Source organism: Anas platyrhynchos, chromosome 7 (genome assembly GCF_047663525.1).
Source record: "Anas platyrhynchos isolate ZD024472 breed Pekin duck chromosome 7, IASCAAS_PekinDuck_T2T, whole genome shotgun sequence".
NCBI lineage: Eukaryota > Metazoa > Chordata > Aves > Anseriformes > Anatidae > Anas > Anas platyrhynchos.
In genome coordinates, this window is record NC_092593.1 from 26,822,304 (window position 1) to 26,842,809 (window position 20,506).

Sequence of the window (20,506 nt, forward strand, 5' to 3'; positions counted from 1 at the left end):
AGTAAAAGTATGCACAAAGGGAGTTAGTGCAGAATAAGTTATTGCATTTTCAATTCTCACCATCGCTTTTGTTACACCAACTTCCCTCTGTAGACAGTTTTAATGGGGGGATAATTTTTTAAGGATGTAACTCAATTTTCAGAGGGGAATTGAATTTAACAGTACAACTGTCATTACAGTTTGTGAGCTGCATGTAAAGACGGTGAGAGTTTTATGGCTTAAATTTTTAATGCAGCTGTGTTTAGAATAAGTCTTTATTATTCTGCTGCAACATCAGTTTTATATCATGTGAAACTAAGCCATTCTCCTTTATATTTAAACATATTGCTAGCTATTGTTAAAAATAACATTTTTAAGCCGCATCATGTGACCAAATGCCATCTAAATGTATTATTGGTTGTAACACAGTTTCTTTGAGTTACTTTATGGAAAATAGGACTATTTCTTGTTACATTAACCTATGTATACAACTAGTTTATGCATTATTTCTGTGTCTCCTTTTCACCTGTATTTTCATCCTTATTTTCACCCTTATTTTTTCCATTAGAAAGGAGAGCCAAACTGCAGTGTTCTTTCTCCAGAAACCACAGAACAGCTGACCTTTGAGATTCCTCTGAATGATTCTGGCTCTGCTGGACTTGGTGTGAGCTTAAAAGGCAACAAATCTCGGGAGACTGGAGCTGATCTTGGGATTTTCATCAAGTCCGTTATTCATGGAGGTGCTGCTTTTAAGGTATGGAATAAACAGATCAGACTGGTTTCATTAGAATTTTGGCAGTTGTATATTTGGTCCTGAATCTGGCTTGATAAGTCTTCTGAGAATGAGTAACTTTTTGTCACTTACTCCTTTAGGTGAACGGCAAATCTGATGTTTTTTTCCAAGATTTTGGTGTCATGTGCAAGGCTTTTCCCAAGGAAAGTAAATGGAAGCAGATGTTGTGGGGCATTTAAATACTGTAGGAAGGGTGGGGAGACTGAGGCTGTTAGGAGGGAGAGGATGCCTCCCAGCTACCCCACAGCGCACAGAAGGGAATAGGAAACTATGCTGCTGCTAAACCGTGCTGCTAGTCTCAGTGACAGTTAGATATCTACATTTATCGTTCAGTCTGCATTGCTTTTGGTTTTCACCAAGTGATACAGGCAGGCACATCAAAGAATGAAAAGAAAAATTAATTTACAAAAAATCGTAATTGGCAGTTCTGTGAGGTTAAGAGTTATGTATTTAATTTGTACTGTAAAAAAAAAACCTAGTTCACCATTTGCTTTCTGTTTTATCCAAAATATTTTAACCATTGTAGTCATTGTGACTTAGCTGAGCCTGGCATCAGTTGCGCAGAAGTTACCAATTGTTCCTGAGATGGACTGAATTGGTAAGGGACAGTATTATGAAGTGTTCTGCTCCCTCTGTGGACTGTACAAAGACTGCTGTACATTTCTGATTGAAAAGTATTTGAGGTACTTTCTAAGTTTTAGGAGATCTGTTGACAGCATTGTTTTTTGTTTTTCAAATAACAATTGGAAAAAGTAACTTTCTTAATTATTTAAAACAAAGAAGTCTTAGTTTCTGGGACTAGTATAGGTAGCTGTTGTTGATCCATAATGTAATTTTTTTTCTCTTGTGTTATCTCAGCAATTCCTTGCAGTTCTCTTTTCTGTAAAAATACCTTTTAATTCAGTTTATGTAAATTCCTTTGCTGACATTAGCCTGCTGAGTAAGACAATTCACAGCATTAAAACTTTCATGATCATCTATTTACAGCAGCTGGTAAATAGCAGTAATCAAGGCTTTAGCTTTGATATGAATGTTTAATACTTTCACGCTCCTATTATTTACCTGTCCTAGTCTCACAGTTATTTCAAAGCTTGGGTCTTCTCAAGTGTAACAGAGTCTGGCACATGCAGTGCAGAACACGGTGGTTAACTTTAGGGTAAGTGACAAGTGAGTAAACTAATCTACTTGGTGTATATCAGAACCGAGTTACGGTGCAATTGGCCAAATTAGAGCTACATAAACACAGTTTACATGTGTGTCTGCTGCAGAGTACAACTCGCTTTACCATGAAAATGAGTCTGCTCTTCTTGCTTTCCCAGCTCTGTGTTCCCTGAGTCATTGTCCACAGCAGTTGCAATGCCAGTGTGCCACCATGAGCAAACTCATTGTTTTGACTAGCAAGGCTTGTGGAGCCATGTCTCAGCAGCATTAGTGGGCTCGCTATTATTGCCATGTCAGAGATGCATGAGCCAACTCTTTCAAATGTGCTCTGTTTACCACTCTCTGTTCTCCTACTGTTACTCCTTTTAATTTTGGCTTGAGGGGGTCTGCAAAATAATAAAGCAGGGCTTCCTTGCGCCTGTCTATGTAAGTGGGCAGCTGGCAAAGGTGGTCACCATGACTGGAAGAATATTTTGTCTCGTGATAAACTGCAGTCCTTTGACCTATTCCCTATGCTCCCTCATGACTTTTTCACCAGTTGAAACTGCTTAGCGATAGGTCTGAGTGGGTGCTCCAGAGCAAATGAGAGAGAGGCTGAGGCTCTAGCTTTAACCATGCAGTCGTTTTGGCAATGTGTGGGTAATCATGGTTTATTGTTATGCATTCAGAAAAAACAGCTGTCTTTCTCCTGTCTAATGACCTTTATATAGAGCAAAACATAATCAGTGGATATTAAGAATTAATAAAATTTCTTATATCAATTTTAAAAGTGTGCATACAATTGTGCATAAATATTTAAATGTGTTCTTATTGTTCTTATTTTTAAAAGCCTTCTAGTAACAAGTTTTTAAATACAGAGCCTTTCTTTGCAGCTGGTAGTTGTCCAGAGCATTTTCCAATGTTATTTCATAGTAATTATCTCTGAAATTAAGTATTATGGATTTAGGCATGTGCATTTGCTTTTCAGTGTATGAAGTATTCTTAGGAAAGTATAATATGGGGAAATCAAAGTGACAGGAAACTCATCTCAGTAAGCGTTATTTCTCAATTCTACATTTAGAGTTTAAAATCTGCTCCAATTTCTGACTTTGTGATACTGTTAGGTGCTAATATAATGATATTGGGGATGGTGGGGAGGGAGCAGCTTTTTGTCTTTGTCCACACAGCCAGCACTTGTTTTCAAAAGAAAATATAATACACAGAAGATGAGCCACGTTTTTTTCATTGCTGTAGATGGTCAGTAAATGTATAAAGGTTTTTGATACATTAAATTTCTTTTGCTGTAGTGTGCTTTTTATAATGAAGATTTATTTATAAGATACAATTTTGAATGGCTACAGTTATCAAGCAACAGACTTTCTGAAGAGAGGCCATCATTTTTAGTATTTTTTGTTTTTCTTTTTTTATTTGTTTTGAAACATTAACAGATTGATCTAGCTCTGATCTATTACTGGTATTGCAAAGCTCAGTAAGGGATTTGTGAAAAACGTAAGGGAAATTTTTGAAGTATTTAATTTTGTACTTTAGGATTTATTTATTGTGTGCTAGTTAAAGATTACAGAAAATACCAACCATTTCTTCAGTCACACTTGCTACAATAAGCCCCAGTGGCACTACTCTGGCTACAGAACCCAACAAAGTTAAAAATGCCTTAGTATTCTTAATTGCTACTTTAATGCTGTATCCTAAAGGATTCAAATATGGTTACTTTTGCTGATTGACTCATTGTGTCCTGTCTTAACCTCCTTTTGCAATTTTTGAAGTGTCTAGTTTTCATCATCTGTAAGAAAGGGGTTACCAGGGTTCTTTATATATGTAATTATGCAGAGCCTTTCATGTGAGGAAAACTGAATGTTTAATTGAGCTTAAATACATCATCTTTCCCCACAACTTCAGGGGTTTCAGCCTTGTTCATCTTGAGACATCTTGTCTTTTCACTTGAGATGAATTCTTGATTATTGATTACCTGCTATCTACTGCAGCTGTAATGCAGCAGAGTCATTTTTAGAAAGAATGTCTTCAGCATGTGCATCTGTTCCAATCAAACATGGTGTATCTTGAACTTCCTTCAGGCTTCTGAGTGCTAGTGCTGTAAACATTGCTTGTTGTGTGCAGTGGATGGTGACTTGGATAATACTAATAAAGGCTATCAAGGAGTTCCTTTTGAGAGAAATACCATTGATGTGCTAAGGGAAATAGCTAGGTATGCTTTGATTAAAAATATAACTCTATGAGGAACATAGCTTTATATCTCCCTGCTCTACTGTAAAAGCATGAAAGTCTCGTCTCTGAATATGGTAGCCATGTGATGGTAGGTTTTACCCCTTGCTGTGACTCTTTACACAAACTGCACTCGTTGAATAAGCTAGGGAACAGTAACTTCACGCTTTATTAGAGTAGCTCACTTGCAGTTTCAGAGATGGCATTTGAAAACTGTTTTGCTGAAATGCCAAATGTTGTTTTTCTACTCAGAAGCCACAAAGAAACCTACCTTTCAGAGATGAAAGAAGAAATGTGTTAAAACAACATTTAACTTGTTTTGAGCCAAGCAGATTGTCTTGCAGTTCAGTCTTCTAAACCAGGCCATAACACTAGTGATGTGAAAATCTGTTTGAAAACTGTTTAAACATTGTGTTTTGTTTTGTGTTTTTTTTTTTTTTGTTGTTGTTGGTGGTGGTTTGTTGTGTTTTTGGTTGTTTTATTATTATTATTATTATTATTATTATTATTATTATTATTATTATTATTATTATTATTATTATTAATTTTTTTTTTAAAGCAGCAAAAAGTTTTCTGTGAAATACCTTCTACCTGAGCATGTTTGAAATCAGTGTTCAACTATCTGCCAGTTCTACCTTTTACAGGTGGTTTTGCAAGAGTAGTTTATCAGCATTTATTAACCATGTATGCCTTTTTTCACAGATCCTAAAAGTTTAATTTTGAATTTAAGTGGAGTGTGTTACAGAGTGTAAAGAACGGAGATGCATCAAAAGTTCAAAGAACTGACTCTATTAAAATGTAAAGAAATAAATATAAAGTTTCATACAAAAGTATTATAAGGGAAATTAAGAACCAAACCAATTCAGAGGTTTGACTGCAACGATTCGTTTATAGTCACATAGTCAACAAATGGAGCCATGAACAAGGTGCACTTGCCCATGTATTTGTATATACTTTAGTAAGAAGCTTTTTGAGATATTTACACTAGTGTTTATCCATGGAAAGGGGATAGTAATTCAGGAGCCTCTGGGGACACGAGGACCTGTAAACTTTCAGTCTTACACAAACTTGCAGAAATTAAAATTCTCTTTCCTCAAACTCCTGTTGCCATGAATGAGTCCATTCATTTCAGCAAATTTTGATAGAACACAAAGGAATTACAACATGTGCAAGTAATAAAGCTTTCTGCTCAACAATGTTAACTCTTCTCTCCCTAAACTTTATCATATGCGATGGCATCATTTTATATATAGAGAAAGGGTGGGGTTAACCTATTGACTTTGGTTGTATGTAGATTTATATTGGCATGAAACATTCAGCAGAGAGGTGGGAGAGGTTTCAGTATCCTTTCCAAATGGTATTGCTGTTTCCTATTCTCCATTCCCATGCTCTTTCCAGAAAAGCTTTATTTCTATTCGTCCTCCTTCATTTCATCTTCCAGTTCTGTCTTTCCATCTTTTTGCTCTTTGTGGTTTATTTTTGATGCTGCTCTGTGCTCCTGTTCTGCAGCTCTGTGGGACCTCTTTCTATTCAGGCTCTGCTGTGGTAATGTTAATGATACTGAGTTCCAATAAAAATATTCCTTCAGCAAGCTGCATTTGTCACAGCTCCTGTAACTCACTTTAGCACAAATGCCTTAGACTTGGCAGCGATAGCAGAATAGTTAATTGAACATCTTAGTGATAGAAAAAATAGAAATTGAAAAGTATATATATTTTGGATTACTCAAATGCATGAAAAATGTAAACAATTCAGATGAGTGCCTTATGCAGAGTGTATAATGTACCTATGATTGAATCAGATTCATTTTAACCTCGGTAATGTTCTTCTGTGCCAGTTCTTCTTTTGCTGTTCTTTCTCCACTGCCCTTCTGTATTGGATTTCTTCAGTCTCTCTCTTTTTTCTTTGAGGTCTGATGCCAACCTGATAATTGTGAACTTGACAAGCTTTAAAAGAAACTCCTGTCTCTTAATTAAATAGACCTTACTTTCTTGCTAAAGAGGGAAGTCTGCAGCACATGCTTTTATGAAAAGAAATAAACACAGATTATACTGACAATGCCAATAGGGCTCCTAAATCACAAAATGGCAACGTCCACAATTTTATCGCATCCACAAATGTCAGTTAGCCTTGGCAATGAAACTGAATGACTTTCTTCAAAGCATAGGCTACTTGATTCAGCTCAACCCCAACTTTGTTATTGGCAGCAGTTAATACATGGAACAATGTTAAAATACATGGAACAACGTTAACTGAAATACAGATACTTAATTCTTAGTGACCATTCTGAACTGACAACATGGCCTGTACGGTGGCATGGTAATTGTGACAAGATAAATTCTTGTGAGGGTGTAAGTCAAAAACTTCTGGAGCTGTATTTTCTTATCATGCCCTAGTAACAGATAACAATGCATGTAAAATACATTGCAGTATTCCTTCACAATTGGACTGCAAATACGAACGGCTGTGGTGTGGGTCCTTTTAACTAACCAAAAGCTCCCATTTTTGTTTTGTTTTGTTTTTTTAATTTTTTTTTGGAACTGATACAAATTAAATTGCATATGCAAGAAAAGCAGCAGCATGTGCCTGTACTTCTGCATTTGTAATTGCATTATGAACTCATTCCAAAATGTACTAAATGGAACAAGAACTTGGTCAGTTAATGAGCACAACGATTTTTCTCTTTAAAGACCTGGTACTATGCAGTCTCTTGTTTCTTACATTTCAGAAAGCAACGTCTGATAATCTGCATCTTATTTCCTGTATACAGCACCTCTGCCTAATAATTCTTGATTTTTAAATTTTGTTTGTTTGTTTCTGATTATAGGATGGTCGTTTGCGAGTAAATGATCAGCTTGTTGCAGTAAATGGGGAGTCACTTCTGGGCAAGTCAAATCACGAGGCCATGGAGACATTGAGGCGCTCCATGTCCATGGAGGGGAACATTCGTGGGAGGATCCAGCTAGTAGTTCTTCGGAGACTAGAGGCACAAACAGAGGTGAAGCAATAAATGTATCATTAAATAAATGACTTTGTGGTCTTGGTGTTTTTGCATAGAGGAGATGACCACTAAATTCTTGGTCACAGAGAGCACATCCTGGCAGAATGAATTCCTGTTTTCCTGCAGTCAGGATTCACACAGTGCTTCTGCTTGATGTCTCCCGAGTTGCTCTTCCTGTTGAGGCCAGGCTAAAAGTTGCCTCTTATCTTAATTTGCTATTTTGACAAGTTTTAGAACAAAAGAAAATGTGATCCAAAGAAGGATTAGTTAGGATTAATGAGTTGGTGTAGTTTTGAATATGTTACCTCCTCGGGGCAACAGTTCAGATACAGATTATTTTAATTTTTCTAAATTCCATTTGTTATCATAATCTCTGCTCTGAATGTGACTTGGATTTTGCTTCACTCTTGCTTTTTCATTTTCATTAGCATTTTTATTCACTCCCCATGTTTTTGTTTATGATTATACTTTTTTTTCTCTCTCACATGTGTGCATGTGCACATACATGCCCTTTCTCCATCTTTTTGTATACACAAATGTGTGTATATGTATACTGGCTGCCCAAACTACTCATCTCAGTTTTAATTTTGACACTTGAGTAAATATTTTAATAGGTTTTCAACATCTGTGTGTTCCTTAGAATAAAAATACATACAAATCGAATTGTGGTATGAAAAGTTGTAAAAAATCTCATCACAGAATTCTAAGGGATGATTTTAAGCTTTTTATTTAATAAGCATTGCCAAAACATTTTAAAATGTTGAGAATAATCCATTTTTAAGTTTATTCAGATAAAATATAGATGGAGAGGGCCAAGAGGCTTGTAGTACAATTAACTTTTAACATTTTTCTGATAACAGATCTATCTGATTTACTACCATTATTGATTGAGAATTATATTTAGAAGAATGCTACTGGCTGAACATTATGGTCTTTGTTGGGAGGATGTTTTTCATTGGGGGGATGGGGGCTCTGTCAATTTTACTGGGAAAAACGAAAAACATTCATTACTAATTTTAGAACAATTTATATGAAAACGCTTATTTGCTTTCCTTTTGTATGTGGCAGCATTACATCATAAGGAGGAGTTTAAAAGTCCATGTTGCATTTATTATGCATTCTTGTGATGTAAGAAGATAGCTCACCTTCAAATAAAGCATGATCTTTCAAGTTTTCTTCATTTAGTAAAAACCTAATTTTTTAAAAAATAAGAATTGCAACACGATTCCAAGCAAAAATCAGACTGACCTAATAAGGCTACTTTTTATAGTTAAGCGTATTGCTTTGTATGTTGTCCAGATATATGACAAAGGTAAATAATCTCGACTCACCCTATGAAGGACAGATGATGAGGACTTGATTGAATCAAATTCATTTTAGACAGGAATTAATTTTTATAGGCCAGTCTTCAGGTTCAATTGTAATTCCATTTGAGTCTGGACACTGTAGCAGAAACGGATTGTTACCCAGTCTTTCCCCAAAACAGCTTCCTGAGTACTGCATCTCAGCTTGGTAGAAGCAGAATATGTTTAGAAATGCATTATTGTTTTTATTGGTCAGGACACTAATGGAGGTCTTCCGTGACAGATATGTTTTATAAGCTGAATACTCTAATTAGGCTGGTTACTGATCAGTTGTTGGGATACTGATTGTGTCGTTTATCAAAGAGCTGGAAAAGCGGATTTGTTGTTGTTAATTTAATGCTCCCTATCCCACTGAGTACAAGTCTTCAGTGTAGTAGTACTTTGGCTGCTGCAAGGCTTAATTTAGCTAGCAGTACACATGAGAAAGAAGTAAACGTGGACCTTGCAACATAAGAAATCTTATGTAAACTAAAGAATTTCCAGTAGGGAGAAGGAACATAATTGTCAGTGTGCAGCGGGTGTGTTTCTGTACAAAGCCTTTTCAAAGGGCTCATGCTGCGCTAAAAGGGAGGGGAGAATGTTGTGTGTGCTGCCTGTCCACCGAGACCAGATTTGTAGCCGTATTGTCACCGTGAGCATCCCAACATTGCTTTGTGTTTTGAGCTGAGGTGCATATTTTGCCGACTTGATTTTTGTGTTTAATTCAGGAGCTTGTAAGGCAGGTTGCAAGTGATTTAGCGCACACCCTTCTTATGCAGTGGTTTGCAGGCAATCACTTGCCAAAGCATTGGCCATCTTATCTCATTGAACAACTAAATGGTATGGGTTAGATCCTCCATGCATTTCTTCTGTAGATGTGACTATGTAATGTAATGTAAGGAATTATATACTTACTGTAACATTTGCTGGCATGATAAGCAAAAGCCAAACCAAAACAGACATAAAATACAGAAACTTTAAAGGTTATTCTGAAAACTAGCCATAACATTCTTCTGTGTGAGTTTTCAGTTTTCACTGAATACCAAGTACAGAAATGTCTTTTTGGGTCTGTCCCAGTTGTAGAAACTGTGATTATTTTTTTCTTTTGAACAACTGCTCAGGAGAATAAATTAGGCGATATGGCATGTGTTGGGGGGGGATGTCTCAAAAGAAAAGCTGACTAGAGGTGTGACAGGAGTTTGTTTAGCTGCTAGCCAGAAGACCTGCATTTGGGAGTTTGGTGTAACTCCTTCCTTGCAAAACTGCTCTAGTGTGTGATCATCGGAACATATGTACTCGATCTCTGAGAGAAGGGAACCAGCTGGCTGGCAGAAAAATACCATTGGCATTGCCCGTGTTCTTGTGTTGACAATGTCACAAGCTGCCCTCCCAGATGGAGAATTTGAATGAAGCCAGTTGTGGGTCATAAAGAAAACACTCTTCAGTTTTGTGCATCACTCAGAGATTGTTGGTGCCTAGATATTGTCTGATTTCATGAGCAGCAACAACAGATAGTCATTTTGAAGATGTCTTTTATATTTCACATTTACAAGTAAGCAATGTACAGCGAACACGTTACACTGTTTTTGTGTTGTCCATAGTCTGATCTTCTGCATTGTTGAACATTTAATTTTTTTAATACAACATGTGGTTATGTTTTTTCCTTAGGACCGCCTGGACCAGGGGGCTTTTAAAAAATCAGCATTTGATGGGAGTCACAACTTTGCAGCTGTTTCCCGACGAAATGATACTATTCTTCAGCAATTTGTAACGTGCAGTCCTCAGGAAAGAATACAAGGTGGTCTCTCATATTTTTTTGTGTGCTAAAAGAAAGTTGTTGTGTTTTTTTTTTGTTGTTTTTTTTTGTTTTTTTTTTTTCCTTGAAATCCAAAGCTGCTAGAAAAGCAGTTAATTAGACTAAGTGCACACTTTGAGTCATGAAGATCCAGAGAGGGTGGGAGAGCTGACTCAGAAGTTGTGAATTAGATTCCTGGCACAAATTCCAGTTTAAGTAACAGTTTCTAGCTCGCTGCCCCAACACGTAAGGTTGGATAAAAAACAAATGATGAGTGCAAAATGTATGTTGTCAAAATGTTTATTTTATATATATCTTTAATGAGTACAAAGATTTTTTATTGAATGCTTAGATTTATGTCCCATGTTTTTATAAGCTAAATTAATTTATACAAATTGTTAAATTCATAAAGTACATGTGCTACTTTCAGACTAAAAGGTAAAATTTGTTCAAAGGTTAGAAATACTCCCTTAATTTACAAATTGGAATTACACTAATTAATTCATTTTAAAAAAAGGCAGGATTGTACATTGTGAAAAGAAAACCTACAAGTATGAGCAAATGTAAGCATATAAGAGCATTAAAGATTGTTTATTTTCCTGTCTTTTTTCATTTCTGATGGCAGACTGTACTATCTGTCCAATTTGTACTTGGCTCAGCAAGCTTTAGATACTGCAGATTTAGACTCCAACATTGTAAGAACAGATCTTCTTTAGATCTACGTTATGTTTCTCTTGTTGGAGTTAATACTGATTCAGTAGTTAAAGGAGAATAGCATTATCCTTGGAGCTAGCCTGCCCTGTAGAGTTAACAATTGCCAGAGGATCACAAGATAGTAAACACCTTTAAAGCCATTTGTTAAAAACATATTCACGATTGCTTTGGAGTGATTGATGCAAGTGAATGGCAATGGGTAACCTGTCACTTAAATGAAGTTTAAAACAAAATTTGTGCAAGAGTTGTACTTACAAATGAGGATTTTCCAACTGTGATCTGAAAATCAGGATGATTAGTTTGTAGCACATTCATAAATCAGTGTTTTCAATAAACATATTTTTAGTTAAATAATAATGGTAAGAAAGCATTATAGCAAACAAGAGATTTATTTTTAACGGTTGATGGTGATTGGTTTGCCCAAAACCTTTGAGAATTGCTATTCTGAAGAATTTTAGGAACAATCAGTGCATTTCTGTATGTATAAATTTAAGTTTTTCTTTCAGCATGTGATATTTATAGCATAAGACCTTACTTAACCTGTCAAGCAACGCAAAACATAAATGCACATATGACTGAGCATATTTTTTGTGGAAGCTAAAAAGAAATGGATAGGGACAGAATACTGAGCATTCAGAGTTCAACCTCATTTTTAGTTTTTCAGTCAATAATGATAATTTTTAAAAGAGGAAACTGAACAAGATGATCTGTAGATTTGATTTATGGTTATATTTTCCTCAGTAGAAGTTAAGTGAATTTATCAGGTAGAGATAGCAATCTACAAGTTACTTTGAAAAGCTGAGGGAAAAGGAGAAAAAAATGTGATGGCCTCAGAGGAGTGAGTGTGGAATGGAGTAAGGATGCTCTGGAGTGCTGTTGAGGGCTATCATCGGGGTGGGTTGGCATGGCTGGGGCTTCTGAGCCATGGTCTGGGAGCAGTTTGTAATTGGAGTCAAGGGACAATAAACAACAAAGACTGTTGTAGTGCTACTGGGAACCTCCTGGAAGTATCATTGTTCTGAGATCTCTATTAAAGATTTGGCATATGATCAGTAAATTTATTGTGGTATTGATGAAGAACTGTACAGACACTTTGAGCTAAAAGGTTGTCAAAGGTTGCTGGCAGTATGATTCTGATCTGAAATGTTCTTGACGAAAGACACTTTGGCCCAATAGTAGTCCTTCCTATTGTAGACGTATTTCTCAAATTTTCAATTCATACTATTAATTATTGTAGAGCTAATCTTTCTGCTTTCCATATCGGCCTGTTATTTATTTCCAGTCATTGGTTCTTTTTTTTTTTTTTTGCATTGTTTTTTTTATAAAAGACCTTAATCCTTGATGGCATCCGTAAAGGCAAAGCACTATGCTTATGCCCAACCATCATTTAACTGAGCTGTGAACTTCAGATTGTACGTCTGTTAAGGAAATGAATCTCAGACAGGGTGAATTTCTTATACAAGCAAGAGCAGGCCCCAGTTGGGCATTCCCACAGTGTACTGACCAGACTTTGGAGGTGGAGGTCCGATTGGTACAACATCACAAATAACAATGAAAGGTAGAAGAGCTTTTTAATGTAATACTAGATCTAATGCAACAATTTAATGACACAAGTTGTATTAGGTTTAATAAAATGTCACTTTCTTAATTAATGTTTTCCAATAAATTATTTCTAGTATCATTCACTGCTCCTACCAATAAAACTCATATAAAAGCTCAGCAAAAACACACTGAAGCTTGGCTTGCTAATACTGTTGTCTGTTTTAAGAGCCTTTTTTATTATACATGAGCAAGAAAATCTAATGTCTAGGGAAAAGTGGTTATAGCCGAAACATTACATTTTGTCTTGCCTGTGGATATTTAAATAAAGGGGGAGGGGGTACTGATCTAATATTGAAATGTCAGTGTTTGTTCTATTTTTGCATGAATAATACTTGCTGCCTTCAGGTCCTCACTTCATTTGCTGCCAAGCTGTTGCAGTTTCAGTGGTTGGGTGTGTGGATTTTTTTTTTCTCCTGAGAAAGCCTCTTTGAGAAACGATACTTCAGTGCCAGGAGCATTACATTTCTGGTGCTGAAAGATTACTGGAATGTGTTTCATTAGAGGTTCTTATATATTTCTTATAACCCTTTATTATATACGGTTGTAGAGGAAATGCTGTCATCTCTATAGTTAAGTAGTAGAATAATCGTAAAATATCTCTACTACCAGTGGCTATCAAGTCCTTGTGGTTGTACAAGCATCTGTGTTTTCATACTTGTAATAATGTCAAGTTAGAAAATTAAAAATTTACATTTGAAAGTAATTTTTAGATTTTGTTTGTGAACATTACGTGTATCTTACAAATAATTACTTCCCTGAAATGCTTAATGTCTGAAAATTCGGTGCATTTTGTTAATAGTTTGGCTGTTCCTCTGACCACTTTGGATCTATTAAGATCTTTTCTTGAGGTCTTGAACGTGGGGGCGTTGACTGCCTTTTAGTTTAAGTTCTACATTTTTTTTTTGCTCGTGTACTAATTTTGCTGGGAGTTAGTCTGCTGTCATCACTCCTGATTCCCTCAGGAAGTCTGATGTTTTTCTGTATGTTCTTATCTACTGCAAGAAAAATGCCAGTGGTAACCAGTCACCAAACACTGTTTGTGAAGAGACATATCAGTTGCTGTGAATCAAAGTTAATAAAACAATATACTCAATACTGTTTCCAACCATGGCCATTGCAGGCTGCTCAGAGAAAAGACAGTAAGACAACAGGGGAGGTTGTAGTGTCATCATGCATATGTTTTCTGCTTTGGGTGGTCAGTGCCTTAGGAACTTCCTAAATCAGAAGTTCTGTCTAGACGACTGTGATTTTGATACCTCCCTGACTTTTAATCCATTTATTTAACGTTTTCTTTTAATTTGGTTTCCAAAACATTGTCTTGGCAATGAGATCCATGATTTCATTGCACGGGAGAAACTGCTGCCTTGTGTTTGTCCTGGATGTGCTACTTGATAGTTACACTGGGTGCCTTCTACTTGCTGTGTGTGACATGGTCAGCGAGATTCTTTTTCACCTTGTTCATAGTTTTTATGATTTCATAGACTCCTTTATATCCCTTTTTATTGCTTGTTATTCTAAATTAAATATTTCCACTTCATGTTCCTTGTAGGAATGTTTTTACATATTCTAACTATCCTTGCTACCTTTTCAGTAAGTTTCTGAATTATACTACATCCTCTTTCAGAAAGCAAGAATGAAAGAATGAAACTTCAGATGTTATTTAAAAACTAGGCATGCCATTTACTTGCAGGATGAGGTGGAGTGTTTGGACTTATTCTTAAGGCTGTGAATGTTTCTTTGCCTTTTACTTCCCTAAGCATATATTCAAAGAATGATCCAGCCCACTTCTGAGGTATTGTTCCTGAGTGGCAATCGCTAATGTAATAGCCTTTGTGTATGTGTCAAGAGTTTTCTCCTACTCCCATGTGTATCACTTTGCAGTCACTGACATGGAATTTCACCTGCATTTTATTTCCTACTTGCTTAATATACTGCAGTGCTTTTGCAGAGCTTTGTAGTCTGCTTATTTTGGGCAATTCTAAATAATTTTACATGGGTACATTTTTTCATCTTCTGATTTGCTTCATCTTTCAAATCATTTAATTACCTTGTACAGTTCGAGTTTCCCTTTGTTAAATATTCTTTTTACTTTGAGAACTTGCCATTTATTCCTCATGTTTCCTGTCCTTAAATTGCAACCAGAAAAAAATATTTAAATGCAACTATTCAGTGTGCATGTATGTTGGGTAGCATATCCGTTTTCTGTGTCAGGCTGGCAATCCATTTTTTTTAATATCCCATTGGAACTTTTCATCTCATCCGCTCACCCTCCCTTTATTCTGATGATGATGTTCTCACTTTTCCTGACAAAGGTTTTGAACTATTCCATAGCATTCTGATCCTGAACAGGTTATCCAGCCAATAGGAATTTGCTGTTTTGTAGGATCCTTGAGCTAATAGCATAGTTTTGTTTGTTTTATTTGACTGGTTTGATTCTAGGGAACAACTTCAGTGCACTTATGTAATAAATATAATCTGTTGTTGTCTAGCTTAATTCCCTCCCTGTAAACCATTTTCCTCTCAAATCAGATTAGTATTTTCAGATAGGATTGTGCAAAAAAAGTCTAGCAACATATACAATGAACAAAACAGGTCGTGAACATACAATGTGTAGGTATTGTTAAATCACTTATCTGCCACTGAAGACTAAGAATGAAGTATCCAAAATTTCACAGAAAAGGAGGGTTGAAGACATGTTCTATGTTAAAAAAATAACGTAGGGGCTCCTTATAAGATCTGACCTGTTATACTGCAAGGCGTGAATTTACAAGACAATAATGAACTGGTTACAGCAAGCACAGCACTCATATTAAATACCTCAGGTATGTAAGTGTTGTTGCTTAGCAAACCACTGAGTGGTTTAATTGAGTAGTTTATGTTTTTCTTGGTTGGAAGTAATTTTCTGGTGTGAACTGAATGTCTTTTCTAGAGGTAAGGAAGGAATTGCCTTAATACCAGGAAAATGAGGATTGTAATTCAGAAAGGCCCTCCTTCTTGTCTTGTCAGGAGATAACAGAAATTTTTCTTCTCTCTTCTATACTTGAGGGACGGTAAATACTCCCCATCAAAAGAACTGAAATCAAGAACCTAGAAATAGTGAGGGTGCAGATATACAGTAGAAGTGAAAATTCACTCAAATGGAGTAAAGCAATGCACTCAACTTCAGTATAAGCACGAAGTTTCCCTGTATTTGTCTTTAATTATGCATATGCAAATCTGAAAATCAGCTCTTCAGGAAATCTCAAGGGATATATTTTCTGCTTGGTATGATTTTAATTCTAGTTTAGTTAGTTTAGGGATTTGAATAATTTGTGAGTCATTTCAGAATTGCTTAAGGCCTTCCAGTCCAGTCATTGATCAATGAACTGTTGTTAAGTACTTGTTTCTGTGCTTCTTATTTTATTATTTATTTTTTTTTTAACACAGACACCCTTTCTTTTTAATTTCAGAGTTGCCAGTGTCTGATCATGGCAGTGGTGAAAATGAAACCCCTCCACCTCTACCACCACATCCCACAGAGGATTTGCTGAACGAAGATTATAATCATAGGTTGGACTTTTTCTATTCTTAATATTTACAGCCCTAATTGATTATGATAATAGTTCTAATTGATTTTAAAATCACTCGTTATTTTGTAAAATTTTTACCAACATTTTAATAGTCATCTGATCCTTTAATATATATTGATGTTATTCTAGTATTCAGTGCTTTATTCATTTTGGTTGTTCATAAGCTGCGTTATGCCTCCTCTTGAAGATATGTGGGGTTGCAATACCTTGCATGTGTTCAGTAAGACAAAAATAATCCCAAAACATAATCTAAATTTAAAGAAAAAAAGTCAATTAAAAATTATACCAATTGATGCTATACATAGGTGCAGTGCCTGAAGTCTCTTAAAGTTTTAAAAGTCCTAGCCAAATTCACTTTGTAGAAAACGGAATCTTGTTATATAGCATGTCAGCCAAAGAAGTTCTTGAGCTTTGAAAATGAAGTTTCAGTAAGTGTGAACATTGAAAAGTGTAAGTGAAAAAGTCACCAATGGACACTTCACAAGTTATAAATGAGTTGGGTAGATTTTTCAGATAAATGCTACTTTGTCTAATAGTATGCAATTATCTCAGGTAGCACTGGTTACAAATCAAAACGTTTTTTTCAGCCTATCATATTTTTAATACCTAGTATGGAAAATTCAGCATTGAACACTCTTCACTCCTTTTGTGTGTGTTCACTTTTGTAATAGTCAAGTGAGTATTTTATTTAAATGAAGTGAGGAGAGTATACTTTTCAACTAAAAACATAGGTATACTTCTGTGCTTGTGTGTATGGATGTGATTCAAAACAAGCCTTTAAATGACCAACTGCAAGTAGAATCAAAGAGTACATATATAAGTACATATATTTTATTATGGATGCCTTGAATTATTCTTTTTTATAGTAACAGACAGTAATTTTACTATAGTAATTACATACTTTCTGCTCTCGCAGGTGTGTAGGTATGTCATGGTAAACAAACAAAATTCCATATAGATTAATGGAAATTTGTACTGAATTCACAACTACGGTTGTTTGCTAGAATCAGATGTCAATTTTTCAACAAGATGGTAATGAAAGCATTCCCTTAAATGAAAATGATGTACTAAAATGACAATGTATTTACAGGTCTTTCCTCCCACCTTGACTTTTTTTCCCCCCGGTGTTGTATTAGTATTCCATTCAGAACAAAAGTTCCAAAATTGAATTCCTGTGGAAAGTCATGCAGATTTCACAGAAAATTCATTTTAGTAGGAAAAAAAATGGAGGAAATTTTTTGACATTGAAAAATCTGTTGTTATTGTATAGTTCAGAAATAAATCTTTTTAATTTTAGAACTCTTTGTTTTCAGAGAAAACTGTTTCTTATTGAAAAATGTTGTGGAATTTTTCTGATGCATTTCAGTGAGGTGTTTTGACTCCTCAAAGATTAAAGCTATGTTGATTTTCAATCCAGTAGAATTTTTAAATGTTTATATATTTGCCTAACTTGATATAAAATCAAATAAGTAAAAACAAAACCCACACATGATACCTTGGGATTCTACAGAGTTTTATGGCAGTCTCCATAAAACCTCCAGCATCTGCAGGAAGAGGTGGGTAACTGTATGCTTCTAAAACAGCTTTAGATAGTGGAAGAAGTAGAATTGAAAGAGGTACATGGGTGACGTCTTTTCCAGCTTTTTGTAACATGTTTATTGAAATGTAATGGTTAAATGGAACTAGCAAAATGCATACACACAAATCCCTAGCAAGTACTCGTATGTTCCTCCTTTCTTCTGCTAAATGAAATATGAATTGTGTAAAAGCAGCAAATATCACTAAGCATTTACATTTGTATTTGCATCTGCTATGAAGAACAGGTGACTAGAGGTGCTAAGTCTCAGAAATGAAACGTGAGGATCAATGATTGATTTTAAATGCATGGCTGCAAGCAATTGGAGGAAGAAAAACATATATTGCATGTTTTAATTAGATTGCTTGTGATTTGAGCTGGTGCCTAAATATTTTACTTTTTTTTTTTTTTTTCCTGCAGCCCTATCACAAATTCTGCAATGTATTTAACAGATCAGCACATCAACTTCAGATCTTTGACACCAGCCAAGCAGTCTGAATCAATTAATCTGAAAGCCTCAAAAAGCATGGATCTGGGTAAGAAGGGGTGGGGTGACATACAGGTCAGCTTTTTAGCCTCAGCACATCTGCACCATCTCTGTTTCTTGCTTTTGTTTCTTAAACACAAACATCGGGGAGCATCAGGGAGTAAGTTCTGCAGAGGATCTGCAGTGATGGGGACAATGGTCTGTCTCCTGTAGCATCTAATTGCAAGTACCATTTCTATTAAAGTGAATAAAGGTTTATTTCTTTTTTCTTAAGGAACATTCTATCCATTGTATTGAAATCTTAGCTGCAGAAAGGAGGGAGCTTTTGTAAAACAGAAAGAATTGTTGTACAAGTTTTGTGTGTCTAAAAATATAGCAAAACAGCAATAACAGAAGTCATTTTCATATAGAATATAAATGATTACAAAACTGCAGTGGACAAAGGCTAACTTTCCTAAGACAAGCTGTATATGTCTTCATTGACAATGACAAACACACGTGACAAAAATCAAAGCATTGCAGAAAATCTTTACAAATGCTTGAAGAGTGGTAAGGTTATGGTCCCCTCTACCCATCAAAGCTGTGGAGAAAATCCTGCAGGGTGGACAAAACAGAAAGTAAATGGTTCTTTCAATACTGGTAAAACATTGGCGAGTGAAAGATTGAAGGGTTATTGCAGTTGAAAAGTGAGTCATGTTTTGATGGTAGTTCAAGGAAAAGTTCATGAAATTCTTAAGCTGCAAAGAATCAGAAACCAAGTAAGTTTGTCTTCTGCCTTTTAATTCTTTGTGGCACTCATCCTTTATCTTTCTGTTTCAAGTTAAAGTGTTGAGGGAGTAACTTTGAGGGCCATCATTAGGATGTGTTTAATAACAGATTCCTGTTTTGTTGGACCAGACTTTATAGACAATGAATGGAAACTGTTTAATTTCTTATATAGTTTCAAGGTACCATTTTGTTGTTGGTATTTTTTTTCCTGAAGTGTTCTGATTAGACCTAATTTTTGTACTGATTTTTGTCTCATTGCTGCAATATTATTTTAATGCATCATAAAACGTAAGTGCTTCTGCAATGGAGTGTTAGGAAACTAAAGCGTTGGATTAATACCTGTTGTATTAACAAATAATAAGAATCCATTTTGAGAAGTTCTTAAGGAAGAAAAAACTTCACATTTAAATTTACTGCATGAAAGACCAGAAATGAGTCCTTTTGCAGTTCTGTTCCACCCTTTTGACAAAGAATGTGTTAGTATATGTGTTTTTTCAGAATGGAAATACTGTACATACTCAACAAAGAAATGAGTTTACAAGCTTGAGTCAAAATATACACTTACATAGTCAACTAGAAAAAATATTGTTCAACCTTATGGCCTATTTTTAGAAAGGCTCATTTACAGTTCCCCCTTAAGTCAATAGGATAGAATGTTTGCAAGCAACAGTGTAAAATTAGGAATGCACTTCAGAGCATGTTCTGAACTACCAGGTAGCTTGTACTTCCTTTTCTCCAGATCTGTTCATTTATATTGTAAGTTTCAAAGGAGTATAAACGATCTGCAACTGCTCTTGACATGCACAACTGATGCTTTAAGAATTACACGATTTACTGAATCATAATGGTTAAAAAAAAAAAAGTGTGTAGATATCCTTAATGTCTACAAAAATAAGTAAAAATGTTGTATGCAGATGGTAACTGTTGAAAATACCTCTTCTGAAATGAAAGTAAAAAACAAAAGGGGTAATGATTAGAAATGGCAATGTTTTATCCTTCTCGTATATGATGATGTGGGAGAATTGTATGTTCTGAAGGTAGGTTTATTACTTTTTTTTTTTTTTTTTGGTTCATTTCTGTTTTTCTATTTTATCAAGGAAATGGGCCCAACTGTAATCATGTAATCATTTTCTTATAAGGTTGCTAGTTACTTATTGGGAAAAAAGACTGAGTAAGAAACCTGAGTTTAGCATTTCAGATATAAGTTGTTTACCCAACACAAAAATGAAATTAGGACCTTTTGCAGTCCTTCTTTAGTGAGCAGTGAAACACTTTGCTCAACTTTTCACTTTAAGAAAGATTTTAGGCAGAAGCCTGTTTAGTCTGGAAAGGTTAAGGGAAAAGAAATATGAAAATATGAGATAACTGCAATATAAATGCTTCTAATGCAAATAAAATTCCAATAATTTGGTATCTAAAACAGTTCTTTCAAATAGAGTACTGGTATAATGCATACTCAAAATAGACTTTTTGGAGAAGGAAAATATATTAGTTTGCT

General features: G+C 35.3%; 1 protein-coding gene across 7 annotated transcripts in view; it reads left to right on the forward strand.

Annotated features, from left to right (window-relative positions):
- Positions 1-20,506, forward strand: part of PARD3B (par-3 family cell polarity regulator beta) — a 399,043-nt gene that overhangs the window by 194,154 nt on the left and 184,383 nt on the right. For all 7 annotated transcript variants that reach the window (XM_072041064.1, XM_072041061.1, XM_072041062.1 and 4 more), the window contains 5 exons: positions 548-733; positions 6,981-7,151; positions 10,166-10,295; positions 16,058-16,157; positions 18,174-18,289. In XM_072041064.1, the coding sequence (XP_071897165.1) occupies positions 548-733; positions 6,981-7,151; positions 10,166-10,295; positions 16,058-16,157; positions 18,174-18,289 (703 nt within the window). The remainder of the gene's footprint in view (positions 1-547; positions 734-6,980; positions 7,152-10,165; positions 10,296-16,057; positions 16,158-18,173; positions 18,290-20,506) is intronic.